At 46.1% G+C, this 18,047-nt stretch overlaps 1 protein-coding gene across 1 annotated transcript in view; it reads left to right on the top strand.

Moving 5' to 3' along the window:
* Positions 1-18,047, top strand: part of Dock2 (dedicator of cytokinesis 2) — a 398,899-nt gene that overhangs the window by 331,782 nt on the left and 49,070 nt on the right. Inside the window, exon 33 of the mRNA XM_050138695.1 lies at positions 7,564-7,712. Coding sequence (XP_049994652.1) covers positions 7,564-7,712 — 149 coding nt within the window. The remainder of the gene's footprint in view (positions 1-7,563; positions 7,713-18,047) is intronic.

The following is an 18,047-nucleotide window of genomic DNA, read 5'->3' on the forward strand; positions in this document are numbered from 1 at the left end:
GGAGAGACCGCAATGGTGTTGACGCCTTGAGGACAGTCACATGCTGAGGATGGAGGTGACACTCCGTTCTGTCTTCTTCGATTCCCAGCTCTGAACTGACTGTCTTTTGAGATTTTGTTAAGGAAGAAAATGAGAGCTTTGGGGTTAGCCTTGGTAGCCAGATTTTCATGACACCTCTAACGAATAGATCAGCTCATTTGACTCTCTGATCTCATAGGTCACATAGCTCTGGCAGGTCAGCTGAAGCAGAAGGACACACCCAAGGTCAGCAAGCAACGGTTCCTTGAGCTGTCCATAGAAGAATTTGTCTTTGTACCCCAAGCTTCATGTTCTCATGAATAATTTTTCCAAAGAGTATACATTTTCAAATGACATGAAATAGCCAACTGTTTTCCAGAGAATACTGATAATGAGTAAATCATAGTGCATGTTAGTATTGAAATTGTGCTTTAATGTCAGCAGCAATCAAGAGACTCAGCATCAGTATCTTCTTTTTATTAGGAAAGTCTGTAACAGCCATGTGATTACAGAGAACTAATTGCAAGGATCATCTCAGACTTGAAGGTTATTTACCAGTCATTCTTCTGGGAAGAGTATAGGCATGCGTGTGTTCACGCTTGCACGTATGTTGACTTGAGGAAGGAGGCATGTGATGAAAGTTTTTGGTGAGGAAGACTACTTACTGTTAGGAGCCCAGCCGTTTGAGGGTTTGTGCCTTTTGTGTTTTAGGGTCCTGGACCAATGCCAGTGGTATAGATTTCTAACACTGGATTTCTGCTGAGCATGGGGCAATGCCCATTTTGCTAAAATGACTTTGCATTTAACCTTCCCACTTTCCCTTGGTTTAATGTCAGGCTGATGTGTTAACTGTCATCATGGGAAAAAAAAAAAAAAGACAATGACTTCTTGACCACATGTGTGGGCAAGCCCGGGAGAACAACTGGGCCGTTTCTTTTTATACACTTTCTTAATAACCAGGTGGACTGATAGGGGGAGGGTTGAGGGGAAATAGGGCGTGACTCATACCCTATAAGGAAGAACCTACTGTTTAGGTGGGGGCATTTAGAATATTGCTGTTTAAGGTGAAACAATCGAGTAACAGAGACCATGGTGGAAATGTCTCCTAAAGCAGGACAGAGAGTGAGTGGCCCACCTCAGGGCGGAAGTAAAGATGCAACAAGGCAAGACTTCCAGGAAGGCGGCCTAAGCAAACACGCTGCTTGGAGCGGGATAGCAGGATGCCAGAAGAAATACGGAGTGGAGTTAGAAAAAACATCCATCCACACATCCATACACTTAATAGCAAACACTGAGCACTGTGGTGGACCGTGGTACTTTAAATGATAAAGGATGCAAGTATTATGATCAAAGTAAGGACTCTTGTGGTGAGGGTGTCTTGGGTTACCCAGATGGACTTATGCAATTATAAGGTCCTTGCATATGAAGAGAGAGGCAGAAAAATGAGAACTAGAGAAGTCTGAGGAAGGCCCAATAAGGATGAAGGCAAGAGGTCATAAACCAAGGAATAGAATCATCTAAACCTGATGGGGAAAGGAAACACATTCTATCTTGGACTTCTGACCTCGGTCATGTGTGTTCTTCCTTGGTGTTTTAGTACAATAAAACCCATTTTAGACTTCTGTTCTCCAGGAGTACGAGAAAATGTGTTTGAAGTCATCAGTGAGTTGTGACTAACCACATCAATAACAGGAATCCAGTACAAGCACCACCTAAAGGTTATGTGACTGAGGTTAAAACTGCAAACAGACGAACAACACAGGCCTGGCCTCACTAACTCAGCTGTACCCCTGAGAAGTCGAATATTGGTTGCAATTCTTTGATTCATGTCTGTAAAGATGAAATAGCTATAGAGTAGAATCTTGAGGAGCACAGAGAGCCTATGAGGACCACGCAGAGTGAGTGTCATGGACCACTCCAACAAGGAGGAGTCAAAAGCTCTTCTTTCTATTGACCTGTCCTGTTAGGCTAGAACGTGAGCTATAAGTCTTATTTTAAATACAGTAGCACCTACACTATCAGACTATTCAAAAGGCCTGGACATGGCGCTACCTATAATGCCAACACATGGGAGCTGCAGACAGGACCATCAGGAGTTTGATTTAATCTTCAGCTATATAGGCCAACATGGGCTATAGGAGACCCTGTCCTAAAAGACAAAGGAAGGGTAAGAGAAAGGGAGAATTAAAAGGAACAATGAATTAATTTTAACTACACAAATGTACTTTATGATGGGGATTACATTCTAATAAACTCAGCATAAGCTACTGTAATAAGATATGTAAGTCGGAAATATATCACAAATCCTCACCCAGCTGAGTAACCCAGCACCCTGGAGTTTTGGTGACCTTTGCTCCCAGTGGTGAAGCTTCCTGGAGTACAGCTTTCTGTATCTGCCTGACATCAAGAGCGAGGACTGAATTGCGTATCACTAGCCTGGACAAAAAGGATCCAAATTCAAAATCCAAGATGCAGAGCTGGAAATGTAGCTCAGAGGTAGAATGGTTGCCTGGCATCCACAAGGCCCCAGGTTCAAGTCCAGCAATGAAAAAAAATTCAAGACAATTTCTATAAAATATTCTTTGCTTTAGTAGTAGCTTTGAAGTTGAATATTTAATCTCATAAACCAGGAATGGTCTCTATTTTATTTAACTTCATATTTCAAAGTTGTATGACTTTTAAGAGATGATCGGCATAAAACATCTTCAAGGTTTTAAAATATTTTATTCTTGGGTAGATTTTTTTGTATGCTCAGACTACATTGACCCCTGGATAGTCATACCTCAAGTGTTCAAAAGACAAATGGCTCACAGCATCTACAATGAGCCTTAGCATCCTAAAGAATGCCTAGGAGTTTATTCTTATGAGCATGTGTGGGATTGGACTCAGAGAGGGGAGTGAGGCTGACGCCATTTGTGAAAGCCCAAGGGAGAAGAGGCAGGATATACTGGAGAAGCTGAGGACAGGGTACGGAGGGAAGGCAGGTGCAAGGCATGAATAGGGCACAAAGGGGCCTCCAGCCAATGGCCTGCAGAGTGCAATGCCTTCTACCCGTCTGTGAAGGTGGACCAGGCAGCATCCAATGGGCCCGAGAGCAGTGTGGAGGACCGTGAGTGTCAGAGCAGTAAAAGAAAATCCATCTGGATCCTGTCCCTCGTTAATTCTTTACAATAGGAGTGAATTAAAGTATAAAACAAAAAGCTGAGTAGTCTGTAAGTTCCCATTAAAAGGCCCAGTGGTTTTCACATGGAATGTTATTTTGTTTTAGTTCTCCTTTTTTTAAAACATGATACAGCGCTGAGCCCAAAGGACCACCCCCACCCCCACCCACTGTGCCACCATCTTTATTTAGCATTAAGGCTACTGAGTTCCCTCAGGTCCCATATATTGAAAAGCCCCATGTTTCTGTGTTTCTATTCACTGTTTAACCTTCTACCATGTACCATGTGTTTCTAGAGGTCCAGGGAGGTTGAGTGATGAGAGCTGACCATGGGAGTCAGTGTCAGAGACTCCATAGGCCAGAGGGAAGCAGGGCCAGGCACGTCCCAGAGCTGCCGGGATAGTTTTCCAGGCTGAAGCTGAAAGACTAACCAACTATCCTCGCTCTTCTCCCTGAGAACACAGTGATGTTTTCTTGATTTGGAAATGCCCAGGAGGTCTACCGGACTCTGAAACCCAAGATGTCATAACTTGCCCTTGTTGTTGTACATGTCAGGGTCTGTGGTAACATGTAGTGAGCCACATAGTCTGCCTCTTCTGTCCTGCAGTAGCCTCATGGGATCTGCAACCTCTTCAGCTCCCTTCTAAAAGTCCCAATGATTTCCTATCTTCTTCTTCTTCTTTTTTTTTTTTTTTTTTTTTTTTTTTTTGCCCACCCTCTTAGTGATCTCAGATCCTCTGTGTTCAGTTGTCCGTCTTCCCTGAAGGAATGATGGGCAAGTGCCATTGAGTTGATGAGCAACTCAGGTGGGAACACAGAGGGCCCCTTTACATCCACACAGGTAGGCTTTCCCTGAACTCCCATTGAACTTCCCAAACTGGATCCTTCCAGCACCCAGCCCTGCCCCTCCTGGAGTTAACCTGCTGGCTCCCAGGCATTTTAAATGCCGTTTCTAATTGCTATCTCTCCTCAGTAGTATCCAGCATCTATTATATATATTAAAAAAAAAAGTCTCAAACCAATCCCTCTCTTTCTTCCCCGCATACAGCAGCAGGTGTGTTTCTTGAAGGAGAATTCTTTTCTTCCAAATGAGTTTCTCTTCAATTAGTTACAAATGTGTTCTCTCTGTGAGCTTGTGTGCCTATGTACATAAAGATATACAAATCCATGCACTCCTTTGGCTATTCAGACAAGAATTCTAATGTGCTGATTTTTTTTTGTATAAAGGAATAATATTTCTTTGGGGGACAAAGTTAAGTGCCTTTGCAATCACGTGTATTTAAAGATCAGCATCTCTCTTCTCTTCTTTCCCCATTCTCCCAAATACCTCAACAGACTACAGAGAAAACAGGTCAAAAATATCAAAATATATTCCCAGTCTACAGCGTCTCCATCCTTCATTTGAGACCGTTTTAAAGATATCCCTATCGCCCGGGCACCCTCTGATATTCTACAGGCCTTCGTTGCATAAGCAACCATCCCCACCCGCCGTTGCTTATCTGACAGCTCCAATTTACCTTCTGCCTAATATTGCACTCGACTTTGAATTTTAAAACCCTCCTGTTGTTTGAAAAGGATCTTGAAGGACAAAGTCAGAAGCCTGTATTAGCAACTACTACAAACCAGGAGGAAGAAGTAAGAGTATTTTCCTTTTGTCTGTTTGGGCTAAAGTAAGGAACTGAGGTTCGAGTTTAATCCAAATGCCTTCAGTGATAGAGCTGATTGCCCAGAAACGCATTTCTGTGCCGTTCAACTCTGCCTGACTTCCTCATTTACTTCCCATAACTGCAGATTTCTTCGGACGATGCCTTTTCCCCTGGATTTGGGGGGAATCCTCCAACATGACAGTTAAGGCTGAATGAGAATTGATTTTCAATGACCTTTCCTCCTCAGCTCCTTTTCCCACTTTAATCGAAAGAAGCCGTGCCAGGCTGCACACGGTGCCGCCTGAGTGTCTATATCCTCAGGAGCCCTTTGCCCCATGTCCTTCCTCACAGTGGAGGAAACCAGGCAGGCTCCTGCGCTATAGAGTGCAAGGGGAAAGAGGGGCCACTAGCGATGGCATAGGCATGGTGTCAGCTTCAAGGGGGCCACCGCTGGGATTCGTCTACCGTCACTCCCTGGGGACTCTGCAGTTCCTAGGTGCTAATCTTCCTTCTTCACCTCTGGGATGGCATCACATTCTGGAGTGCTTACTGAACTCTGCTCAACAGGCTGCCTTCTGTGGTTCTTTCTGAGAAAGCGGCATGGTGACAATAGTTAATGCTCTGTGACATATGCCATGTGACATGCATTGACCTGGCAGCACACTGAATAATGGCTTTGTTGTAAAGGGGGGGGGGGAGAATATGAATATAAGTGTGCATACATGGTATGGAATACATGTGGAGGCCCAAGGACTACTTTAGGTACTACTTTAGTTGGTCCCCAACCTCCGCCATGTTTGAGATGGGATCTCCTTGTCATGCTTCTATTGCTTATACCAGACTGGCTCGTCTGCCAGCTTCTGGGAATCTCCTGTTTTGTCTTCCCATCCCCTCATAGTATTGCTGAGCTCATATACACTTGTGCTACATGTCTATTTTATTATTATTACTTTTTAATATACCACTCCCAGTCCCCCTTCTTCCCCCCTACCTTCCTGTACCCCCAAACCACTCCACAGAGAGGGGAAGGCCTCCCCTGGGAAGTCAACAAAGTTTGTCTCTGTTGAGGCAGGACCAAGCCCCACCCCCCACCGTGCCTAGCCTGAGCAAGCTCTCTCTCCACAGAGAATGAGCTCCACAAAGTCAATTCATGCTTTAATTAGGGTTAGATCCTGGTCCCACTGCCAGCGGCCCCACATACTACGCAAGCTCCACCATTGTCACCCGCATTCAGGGGGCCTGGTTCAGTCCTATGCAGGCTCCCCAATTGTCAGTCCGGAGTCAATGAGCTCCCACACAGAAACTTATGGGGATACGTGTCTGACTTTTACATGGGTTCTGGGGATTCAAACTCAGGTCCTCATGCTTGGGCAATAAGCCCTTTTACCCACTGAGCCATCTCCCCAGCCCATGACTCATTTATTTTTAAAAATGACTTTATGACATGAATACTATTGTTAGCTTAAGCTGTAGGTAAGGACATTGAGTCCCCGAGCGGTGAGACACACTTGCTCAACATGGCACATCTAGTTGATACAATTTCATTTACAACTTGGGGAAGCGAGGCTCCGGAACTGGTGCCCTTAGGCATTCCATCTGTCGTGGGGCGCTGAATCTGCCTGGTCCTGTGCCAAGTGCACACAGACATGATCTCACATGATTTCTCAAGATCTGGGTTTGCTCAGCCTTTGGTGAGACACATGTCCATGTCAAAAAGCTAGTGGCTAAGGAGCCAGGCAAAGCGTTTTCCTCAGTGGATAGACGCTGCCTGGGTTTCGAATCTGCTCTCCATTCAGGTCTGCCAGGATGGTGAGAACAGGAACAGGTTTCTGCTCTCATGGAGTCCAGTACAGGAAGCAGGTGTCAATCAAATGAGTCTCTAAGTAAGGACGTTTCACAGTTGGGTGAAAGGTTGGGGGCGGGCAGAGTAGGTATCAGTCTAGCTGGGGTGGAGGGTGAAAAGCAGGGGTGCCTGTGTTCCTGTGTTGGACTTAAGATGGGAGCCACCCAGGGGAAACGGGATGAAGGAGAAGAGCAGAAAGCGGCAGGGAAAGCATCCTCAAGGAAGGCCCTGGAGCTACAGGAGCCAGGCAGGCACGTGGCCCTGGAGCCAAGCAAGCCTGGCTAAACTGCAGACCGAAAGGGCATTGCCTGCAATGAAACAGAAGGCGTCAGAGGTCCATCTGCCTGAAAGTGCTGTTTTAAATCCCCCTAACCAAGCTATTCTACAGCTTCTTAGGAGAGACGAGCTTTTCTTATTTCATAGAGCCCGCTGTTAGAAACGTTTTATCCAGACCTCGGAAGCACGGCTTACGATGCAGACAGATTTAATTCCAAACGCGCTTGCACACCCACCGCCCGCGCTTCTCTTCAGTTAGGGCTGTGTGTTGCAGAGGCGTGATGCAGGTGGAAGCCCTCGCAAACACTGATGCACTTAAACATGCCGTTGCTCTCAGCCTTCCCAAACACTGAAGCACTTACCCGTGCCCTCGCTATCAACCTTCAAACGCTATTGGCCTTCACAAAGGGGGCTCGTTTGGGATGATGCGTGTTCCTCTCTTGGCAAGCCAGCCTATACATAATGTTCAAAGCTGCCTGTCTCCTGGTAAACAGCTACAGAAGAGTTAACTCCTGTTTTGACTTTCCTCCTCCTTTCTTCCTTTCCCCGGCTTCCGGGAGCAGGATCTGTCTGTCCATCACGGAACTGTTTCATGTGCCCCTGTCCCTCTTCTTTTGCAGGCCAGAACAAAATCTGCTTCATCCCAGGCATGGTGGGACCTATATTAGAGATGACACTTATCCCCGAGGCTGAGCTCAGGAAAGCCACCATCCCGATCTTCTTCGACATGATGCTGTGTGAATATCAAAGGACTGGGGCTTTCAAAAAGGTAAAGAAGAGAAAGAAATCAAAGCTGGAAATTCATGCCAGCATCCCTAACTCTCGGCCCATTTTCCCATAATGATACCCTCGTTCCATCTGCCTGTGCATCATTCGGAGGCTTCAGTAGGACAGGGACATTATTCGTGTGCCCAGAACGAGCCGGCCGATCACATTTGGTCAATTCTCTCACAGTCTCTGCCTGAGGCCAAGACGGAAATGCACTCTTTTGCTCTGTTCTTGTTCCATCCCATTCTCAAGATGCGGGAATCTTACTTCCGGACCCAGCGACTACCTAAATGTGCGTCTTAGGTACCGCTCCCGCCATATCACGCTCGCTTCCAACCTTGTCTGGCACTTCATTTTCCTGAATGACTTTGAAAATCTGTATTATCTAGAGGAAAAAAAATCCTATTAGCCAAGTGTCACACTCAGCCTGCACTTCAGAGTGGACAGCAAACGGAGTTAGAGGCCTGTCACTCAAAGACGCATCTGTGTGTGTATCAGGTCCTCAAGGTTTCCTTCAGCATGTCAGCCAGAACCCACGTAAAATGCAAGAATTCTCAGTCAAGTATTTTCCAGTGAATGGGGTAGGGGGTGTTATCAAGGCCAAATCATTCTAGAGGTTTGGGCAGGAGTAGAAATTGCCCGTGCCCATACCAGGGGCCTGAAGCATTTAGTCACTTCCTTGTTTAGGCAGGTTGCTGCCAAAGCCACTGCAAGGTGGCCCGAGTACTTCCCTTACATTTTGATGACTTCCCATGAGCCCCACCCTCTCATCCAGTTGGAGCTCTGTGTTCTGCACCTTCACCAGCATTTCTGCCTCTTCCTTCAAGCCCTGTCTTGCCTCCAAAGAATCCTGCTTGAAAGACTTCTGTAAAAGACATATTCCAAACTCCCTTTCCTGGGGGTCCTTAGATGAACCATATTTCTTTTTTTTATCTGAAAGGTTTTTTAAAATTATACTTATTTTTTATTAAGCTATATATTTTTCTCTGTTCTCATCCCTCCCCCCCTCCCCTTCTACTCTCTTCCATGGTCCCCATGCTCCCAATTTACTCAGGAAATCTTGTCTTTTTCTCCTTCCCAAGTAGATGAGATCCACGTATGTCTCTCTTGGGGTCCTCTTTGTTGTCTAGGTTGGGGATTGTGAATTGTAGGCTGGTTTTTCTTTGTTTTATGTCTAAAAGCCACTTATAATACTTGTATATATGATATTTGTCTTTCTGGGTCTGTGGTACCTCATTCAATATGATGTTTTCTAGATCCATCCATTTGCCCACAAAATTTTTCTGCTGTGTAGTACTCCATTGTGTAAATGTACCACATTTTCCTTATCCATTCTTCGGTTGAGAGGCATTTAGGTTGTTTCCAGGTTCTGGCTATGGAAAATAATGCTGCTATGAACATAGGTGAGCACATGTCCTTGTGGTATGATTGAGCATCCATTGGGTATATATCCCAGAGTGGTATTGCTGGGTCTTGAGGTAGATTGTTTCCTAATTTTTTGAGAAATCAGCATACTGACATCCTGTGCCCTCTAGCACTCCCACCAGAAATGGAGGAGTGTTCCCTTGACCCCACATCCTCTCCAGCATAAATTGTCATCTGTGTTTTTGATCTTGGCCATTCTTACAGGTGTAAGATGGAATCTCAGAGTTGTTTTGATTTGCATTTCTCTGATGACTAAGGATGTTGAACATTTTCTTAAGTATCTTTTAGCCATTTTAGATTCCTCTGTTGAGAGTTATCTGTTTATGTCTTTACCCCATTTTTTAAAAGATTTATTTATTTATTATGTATACAACATTCTGCCTCCATGTATGCCTGCACGCCAGAAGAGGGCACCAGATCTCATTACAGATGGTTGTGAGCCACCATGTGGGTGCTGGGAATTGAACTCAGGACCTCTGGAAGAGCAACCAGTGCTCTTTAACCAACTGAGCCATCTCTCCAGCCCCCCCCCCCCATTTTTTATTGGATTATATGTTCTTTTGGTGTCCAATTTCTTGAGTTCTTTGTATAGTTTGGAGATCAGACCTCTGTCTGATGTGGGGTTAGTGAAGATCTTTTCCCATTCTGTAAGCTGTCATTTTGTCTTGTTGACCATGTCCTTTGCTTTACAGAAGCCTCTCAGTTTCAGGAGGTCCAATTTATTAATTGTTTCTCTCCGTGTCTGTGCTGCTGGGGTTATTTTTAGGAAGTGGTCGCCTGTGCCAATGAGAGATGAACCATATTTCTGTCATCCTTCCCTGGCTCATTGTTTCTCAGGTTCCCATCCATCAGAAGCCATGCCTGCCAGCTGGTGTTCCAGCTCCACGCCCTCATCCCCTCTGGCTGGCTGTTGAGCTTGCCAGCCATTCCCTCCATTCTAGTCTCCACTTACGCTGCTCTCCAGCCATCTCCATAGCTCCCCTGGGCGACTTTGCCCTGCAAGGTGTTCTTTGTGTATTTCTTCTGCCTGCTCCTTCACTACTTCATTCTAAACTTTGACTGGTCCTCAAGGACTTGTCCCAAGTGTCATGTCCTTCAAGAGATCTTTGCTTCCTTGCTTGACATTTTGTATATTGAGGCATTGACTATTGTTTCCTGCCTGTGGTTATTTCTTTGTAAGTATTGGACTCTCCCTCAACCTCACCTAATCAGAATGGTAATGATGGCCAGAACAGACACTAACTAGTGTTCAAGGTGTGGCAAACATGGCCCACACCCTTGTTTCATTCATGTAGTCTCTCTTCTTCCCTTTGAGATTGGTAACACCAATGCCCATCTTACAGAAATCAGAGAATTTAACTTTTACTGGTAGCTGGTTTCTCAGCTGGATGTGTCCAAGTTCTTACTGTTTTAACCGAGGAATTGAAATATCGACACACAGAGATGGCCAAGGAGCAGAGAAACAATTCCACAGCAAATGAATAATGCAAATCAGATACAATGTCAAGAGTGACTGCAGGTCACAGCCGTGAAAGAGTACCAGGGCATGGCATGGCTCATGTTTGGGGCTTCCCCTCATAGGGGCTAGAATAAGGAGGGCCTGATTACTAAGGTGCATGGTGTGGATGCTTTTCTATTTTGATGGACAGATTAGAGTTATATTTTTCTCCTCTGCCCCTCCTTTCCTATGAAACATCTGATTTTAATCATACTCATTTCTAATTATGAATAGATGTAAAATAGTGAATAGGAATCATTCCCTCAAAGTTCACTTGTAGAACAGTTTGTCTCCCATGCAGGCAGCTCAAAACAGTATAGTCTGGATGAAGCCCCTCCCTTCCTACCAAGGTACGGTTGAGAATATATTTGAAAAGAAACTATCTACAAAAGGGTTGTTAGGAACAGAGAAGCATTGCATTTTTCAGTGTGGAGTGTGTATGTACGTTGTGTAGGTAGAAGTCCTAGATTGCTAGGTACATTGTTAGGAGGTGTGTGTGTGTGTATGGTACATGCAAGTGGAGATCTTAGGTATATGTACATAGCCCACACCAAGTGGAGTCCCAAGCTGCTAAGCTATACCCTATGCTTACCTACCCCAGAAAGCACACATCTAGACTACTGCAAGGCAGAGCTTTCAATACACAGGTCAACATTATTCCCAAACCCATGCTCTGCCCATTGAATATCCACCCACCAGTATTTTCTAATAGACACCAGCTGAAGGAATGAAAGTCAGTCTCTAGGGCAGTTCTTCCTCTAGAGCATTCCATGGAACTCCAGTCCAGCAATATCCTCCAAGGACAAATGTTGCCAGTGTAAGGCTGTGGGGGGCACCACTGTGCATTGTAATCCTCTTGGAGATTCCTGGGGCACACCAACTAAGAGCTGGCTCAATGCATGACTAACAGGGCCTGCTTGATTTCTCAAGTTTACTCATGCAAGACATAATTATTGTGCCCGTCATTCTTCTGAATCCAGCTCTGGAAAGAGTAATTCCATAAGGGCCAGGGGACTAGTTTGCTGCTATGGTACCTTTATAAGCCGATACTCTGAATGCCCCTTTAGAATACCCGTAGATCCCAGTTGCCAGAAGGACAAGTTTCCCCTTTGTAGTTAGCCTGGGCAGAAATCAGGCAGGGGAGTGCAGATAGAGAAAAGAATTCCACTTTGTCCTTAGGACTGGAGCAACCTGGAGATGAGAGCCCAGAGTGAGTATCCGAAGACAACTTAGGATCAACTGCCATTTAAGGAAGATGGGTCTATGAAGCCTGGGGACACCTGAAGGCACATAACATTACAGGAAAAGCCATCCTGCTTCCCTTCAGGGCGGTACCTCCCACCAGATGACACCTTGGAAGAGGTCATGCACATGGGTGTATAGAAGAAACATCCCTGTACCTAATGGCATGCAGTGTGCTAAACAAGATCTGGTGGCTGTCTGATTGAGACCTCATTGTAAGCATAGTTCCCAATTGCTTCTCCTTGCTGCTCCCTTATCAAAAGAGACAGGACAATCAGACTGACTAATGGGGCAGGTGCCCTTGTGCAAACTATTAGGAATGTTTGATGGGGACTCAGCTGGGAGAGGAGCTGGCCCAGATGCATGGCTTTGGGCTCAGAGTGAGTGACTGTGGAAAGCTGTCCTCTGCAAAGGAGGCAGGCAAGGCCCTGGTGAGACCTCAAGCAGCCATGATAGCCCCCTGGGAAAAAAAAAGCAGAACCCAGATTAGGGTTTAGAATGTAGGAGATCTCCAGTGTAAACCAGCTAAGAGCATCATTGCCAAACAGTCTGAGAGGAGAGAACCTTCTGCCCCTCTTAGAGAACCAGCTTTCCCAGAGGAGCTAGGAGAACAGAGATGAAAAGGAGACTGACCCGGGCCTCTGCTACCAATTCATAGCAGGCTTTCTGGTCTAGAACGACTTGCCTAGTCCTTCTGTGGGTTCTTCCTTTGCTCAATTGCCTGAAGAGATCCTAGATAGCTCAGGCCTAGGCTTCAAGAAAGACTATGCTGCTTCTGGGGGCCATGGTTCATCTACAGAGACCAAGATTGGATCAGAGGTATTATAATAGGCTTGACTCTGGAGTGTGTAGCGTGATAGGCTCTGAGTGGCTCAGTTGGCTGGGGGTTAGGAGAGAGCAAAGCCCAAGGGAAATCAATCAATCAATCTCTCTCTCTCTCTCTCTCTCTCTCTCTCTCTCTCTCTCTCTCTCTCTTCTCTGTAATTCCATGGCCACCTCAAGGTCAGATTGTCCTGTCTCCTGCTCTAGCCCAAATCCCATAAGCAAACTGATAAGTACAATTGATGTTCTCTTCATAAGGGCATCCTTCCTTCCCAGACCATTAAGGACTCCGTCATTGTTTAGGATGGGATGCCCCCCCCTGGTATACTCTGTGAATCTTTTGGTGGGGAAGAAATGTAAAGAAGAGGGGCCCTGGATTGGTCCCACCATGGCAAGAGGTGCCTGCCATTCCCCTGTAGGAGGAAAACTCATTGTGTCCTGACAGTGAGGTGCAGTCCTAACATGCACCCGGTGTGGAGATTTGTTAGTAAACCTTCTCCACACTATACCAGAAGTGTCTACAGGCCAAAGCTGGTCCCTCTGCCCAGAACCTCTAGCACCTACACTAAATGCAGATGTCAAGTCCTCCATCTAACCACATTTCTTGAAAATGGCCTCAAGCATAGGGAAAGGCATTCCAGTGAACAGTGAATTTTAAAAAATAACCTTTATTTTTGCAATATAATCAAGGCAAGAGAGCAAGGAAGCATCAAATAGACAGTTCTAAAAGTTAGGGAATGCCAGTCATTGCTGAAGTGATGCCCTGTGGTCAAAAGACTAGCTAGCTTTCAGATCACTTCTCTGTGGAAAAAAGAAAACAGAGACTCCCTGGGTAACTGTGGAAGGAAGGTGGGGCCCTGGGCTAGAAAGTGTGCAGCAGCCATCTAAGGAGATTACAGAATGAGACTATGTCCCGACTGGCTGACTACTAAGCCCCTAACAAGCAGGAGATACTCTAGATTCCAGAATCCTGCTAAGAAGAACATAGCCTTTTGTAACAGTACCTAGCATCGTGCTTGTACACAGTAGGAGCTCAACCAATGCTGAATGAATTAGCAGATCAAGAGGCCAGTTCAGCAGGTTCTACTGAGACTGAGCCCTGGCATGGCGTAGACATGGTGATTTCAATGGTTTGGATTATGAGTGTAGCAAAGATCAACTCACGCATGCGTTCTGAACACTCCTGAACACCAGCTGTTTTGCAGCTGGTGAGACCCACTGCCTGGAAGCTGAGCTAGTCTGGGTCTCTCCAGTTCTGTCTTCTGACCTGTATGATGGGTATTATGCCATTGCAGGTTGCCAGCTGAGTTCTTGTGGGGATGTATGGGGTCAGTTAGAGACGAGATCAAGAAAGGCTACCCTGGTTCCCACAGGCCTCCCTTGTCAGATGCCATCATCACCTCCAATTTCCTTTAATCCCGCCTCTACCCACCAAGCAGCATTTTGTTAACAAAGGAGTCTTAGGGCTGATGGACAGCTTCATCTTTGTTATCCCTCTGACACCCAGACATGTAACGCCCTGACCCCATTAAAGTCAGAACCAAAAACATGAGAAAGCACTCTTGCTCCCTAAACTTCCTATTAGAGGGGCAGGGTTCCTATCAGAAAACAGTCTATCAAACACGATTATAAACAGCTGGGAAACTGGACAGCAGCTAGGAGGGGCAGCAGAAGTGGAAAGAAAGTCTGGAAAGCTAAAAGAGAGGGTCCTTTCTGGATGTTTGGGGTTCACATCTTTGGAGGAGGCAGACTACATTCTACTTGCCGCATAATGGCAGCATCGGTGGCAAGACCTGGCAGATATGTCTGGGAAGGGTCGTAGCCCTGGGTCTAACCTAGACAAAGTTCAGCCAACCTTTGCAGCCCAATACAAAGGGCCTTTGGTTCTGAGTCCTTATTTATAAAGTAGGGTCACTGTCCATCCTGCTGCTGCTGCTGTAAGGATTGCATGAGATTACAATGTCAGTGGCAAGGGCGTGTCCATGCTAGTCACTGTGAACACTTCCTGAGCATCCATTGTACCCCAAGCACCAGACTTGGCCTTGCATACATGTAACTTCTTAACACTGCTACCAAGAAGCAGGCACTGTTTCAAACCTGCATTTGCTGAAGAAAAAAGATGACATTAGAACGATCATTTATCCATAGTCGCATGGCCAGGGAAAAAAAGTATCAAAGCACAGCTCAAACAGTTCTTCCGATGCCAAAACCTGTGGCCATGGGCAACCCTGAACATGGCGCAGGATGTGTCTGTCAGAGACCTTAACTCTTCCTACCCACCCCGGAAGGCTCAGGAGCTGTGTCCCATCTCTGGCTCTGCCCTCTCCCTAGTACCCTGCAATTTCCCTCCAGACAGGCTCTTTTGTGACCCTGAGACAAGTGCTTATTTACCCCCATCCACTGCTCCGCTCCAAAGAGCCGTTCATCTCACTGAGAGGAACGGTGCCAGCATTTCCCAGAGAACCACTCAGACAACAATGACAAAAACGCCGTGTTTCTTGCCCAGAGCCACTTTCCAGTAGCAGTCGGCTGCAATAACAGCAACATTACTGGCAATCACAGGGCGAGCTCTCTCGGTGTGCATGGGAGCTTATATATGGCTGTCGTGCTTTATGCCTAAACCTCCTCTACCCCTTACGGCACGGCGATGCCATGGATGCTGCGGCGATGCTCTTTGTGTTGACAAGGGGTTGACAAACTACAGCCACCCCGGCACCTGTTTTGGAAATACGGCTTTACGGGAGTCGCCATGCCCGTGAGTTTCTGTGCTGTTTGCAGCTGCTTTTGCAAGATGGAGCTGAGCAGTTGTGACAGAGAGATTCTTAGGTTGACTCTGCCATGAGCATGCAAGTATAGTACCTTAGCGTAGAATCGCAAGGTTGTAAGAATAAAGATGGCTAGCCTTTGGGGGGTGGGGGGACAGCAGACAGACCAAGGCACAGTTCCATGTCCTTTTCTACCAGCCTCCTGCCCTTGGGGACATTTATCCATTGGTCCATTGCAGAAAATGTCTGCCAGCTCATGGTATGGCTTAGTTAACAGAGGCCTAGAAAGACCCTCTGGTTCTTCAATATGGCAGGTGATTGGAAGAAGGACCTAAACCTATATTCACTATTGCTGTGCCACTACTGCCCCAGCACTCAGTGGAAACAATTTAACATTGGGAAGATTTATTCTGGCTCATGGTTTTAGACAGTTTCTGTCCATCATGGGAGGGCACACATAGCCAAGCTGGGGTTTTACAGAGGCTGTTCACATCACAATAGGCAAGGAAGAAGAACAAGACAGGAACCAAGGCCTGTGCCACCCTCAAAGGCTAAGCTCACACCTAGTGACCTACTTCCACCGGCTCTGCCCACCTTCCCTGAGGTTCCGCAGCCTCCAAAAACAGCGCCACCTGCTGGAAACCAAGCATTCAATGCCTAAGCCTGTAGGGAATTGCAGGTTCAGTGGTCCCCGACAGAGCCTGCCTTTATACTTATCATTTTGGGGTTTATTTATGTTCTTAATACAGAAAACATCTTTGAGTATCACATTTATCCCTAGCTCCTGACATTGGGAAATAATTAATACAGGCAAAATGCTTACCAAGATGTATCCAGAAGGGGCAGGATTCCTTTGCAGCCCATCCCCCACAAGACAGCTCAGACCATGTCTCCCTCCTTCCTCCTTTCCCTCTTTTCCTCCCTTCCTTTATAAAGAGAGGAATGGGAAGGCTCTGGGTAAGGTAAATCATGGGACTGTCTGGCTGGATGCTTTCTTTTCCCACCCTTCCTCCCTTTCTCCCTGAAGTCCCTGCCCCAGCAAGATTCTGCAACCGACCTCCGCAGCTTTGCTCAACCAGTGCCCCATGGGGACTGCCCTTTCCTTCATATTGGTCACAACCCTACCCATCGTCCCAGGCCCCTCTTATCTCTTTCAGAAAGCCTTCTTCAGACGCTGGCGGTTTACAGAAAACTCCTTTGTGCTTGTGCTAGACCAGGATGAGCTTTCTAGGCCTTTCTGTTGACTCTGGGCATCATATGAATTGTCATTCAGGGGATTATCTTATCCCCTCGAGATTTTGACTCAATGGATCCCATCCTTTACTCATAGGAAATACATACTCTAAAGGTTCCCACCATTCATCTGAAGCCTGACACAGCCCTGCTTCATCTGGAATGATAAGTGACACTTCCTGGAGGCTGTGCCAGGCCAGGCATGGCTGATCTTCATGCATTATTGCATCCAAAGGCGACTTTTGACCTCCAGGTCTCATGGGGTATTATGAGGAGTGTGTGAAGAGGTTGTATTAGAAGCCAAGTAGCCAAGATGCCTCTGTTGATCTCAAAGGCCTTTGTCAAGGTCCCCTTTCCTCTATACAGGTACCAAGTTCATCCATAGCAGTAAGTGATAGGAGAGGTGGGCTGCATGCTTGAATGCCTTCTTCAAAATATGTATCAAGACACTGCAAACTGTTTTGAGTTACAGTCTTGTAGAAGAGACGCAGTAGGATGTGTCAAGACAGTATAATGAATAAGCCATGATCCCCACTGAGCAAAATGCTTCTTGACACAGGCACTAGGGTGAAAACATTCTCTGATTTCAATGTGATAAGATATGTAAAAGACCTGGAAGGATACTTGATTTCTGGCAACTCACCTGATCTCTGCCTTTTGCTACTGTGAGCAGTCTTGACTCCCTGAGAACTTGAGATCTGCTATTTGCTTTATATCTTATTTGCTTTATATATTATTTGCATTTTCTAGCAATCTTTCCACTGCAGGCAATAAAACTCATATAAATATATATGTATACATACATACATATATATATATATCACTCATTCTGTGTGTGTGTGTGTGTAAACATGCTCAGACATATCAACTTATATAAAAAGGAAGGCTTCCAGGGACTCAGAGTAGCATATCGACCCCTCCTTTCTGCTTCCTTCCATGGAGTGATTCCAAGCAGAATCACAGAATCATTATTCTCACCATTAGCCGCCTCAGGCTTATAATGCTCCCTTTCCATGTTACGCACCAAGATTGTCATTGCTAAGAGTTCCAACAGAGTCTCAGGTTAGATTCACTGGGACAACCTGAGTCTTTATGACTCCTGGGACATTGAATGTTGGAATCCGCTGATTTGGAGATAGGCCTGTGTCCTTGTGTCCATATTTGGCATGACAGAGGTATTCTTAGCCTGCCTGAGCCCCGTGGACTGGCATTAGGTCTGGTATGATCCCCAGACTATGGAGAAGGAATGCAGGGTAGAAATAATAGCTATCCGTGACCATGTGCCATTGATGCAGGGCCTTGCGACCTGCCTCTGTACGTGCTTGGGATTCCCTTCCCCTCTCTTTCTTTC

This window comes from Alexandromys fortis, unplaced genomic scaffold (genome assembly GCF_014885135.2).
Source record: "Alexandromys fortis isolate MF-2015 unplaced genomic scaffold, M_Fortis_MF-2015_v1.1 scaffold_11, whole genome shotgun sequence".
NCBI classification, from domain to species: domain Eukaryota; kingdom Metazoa; phylum Chordata; class Mammalia; order Rodentia; family Cricetidae; genus Alexandromys; species Alexandromys fortis.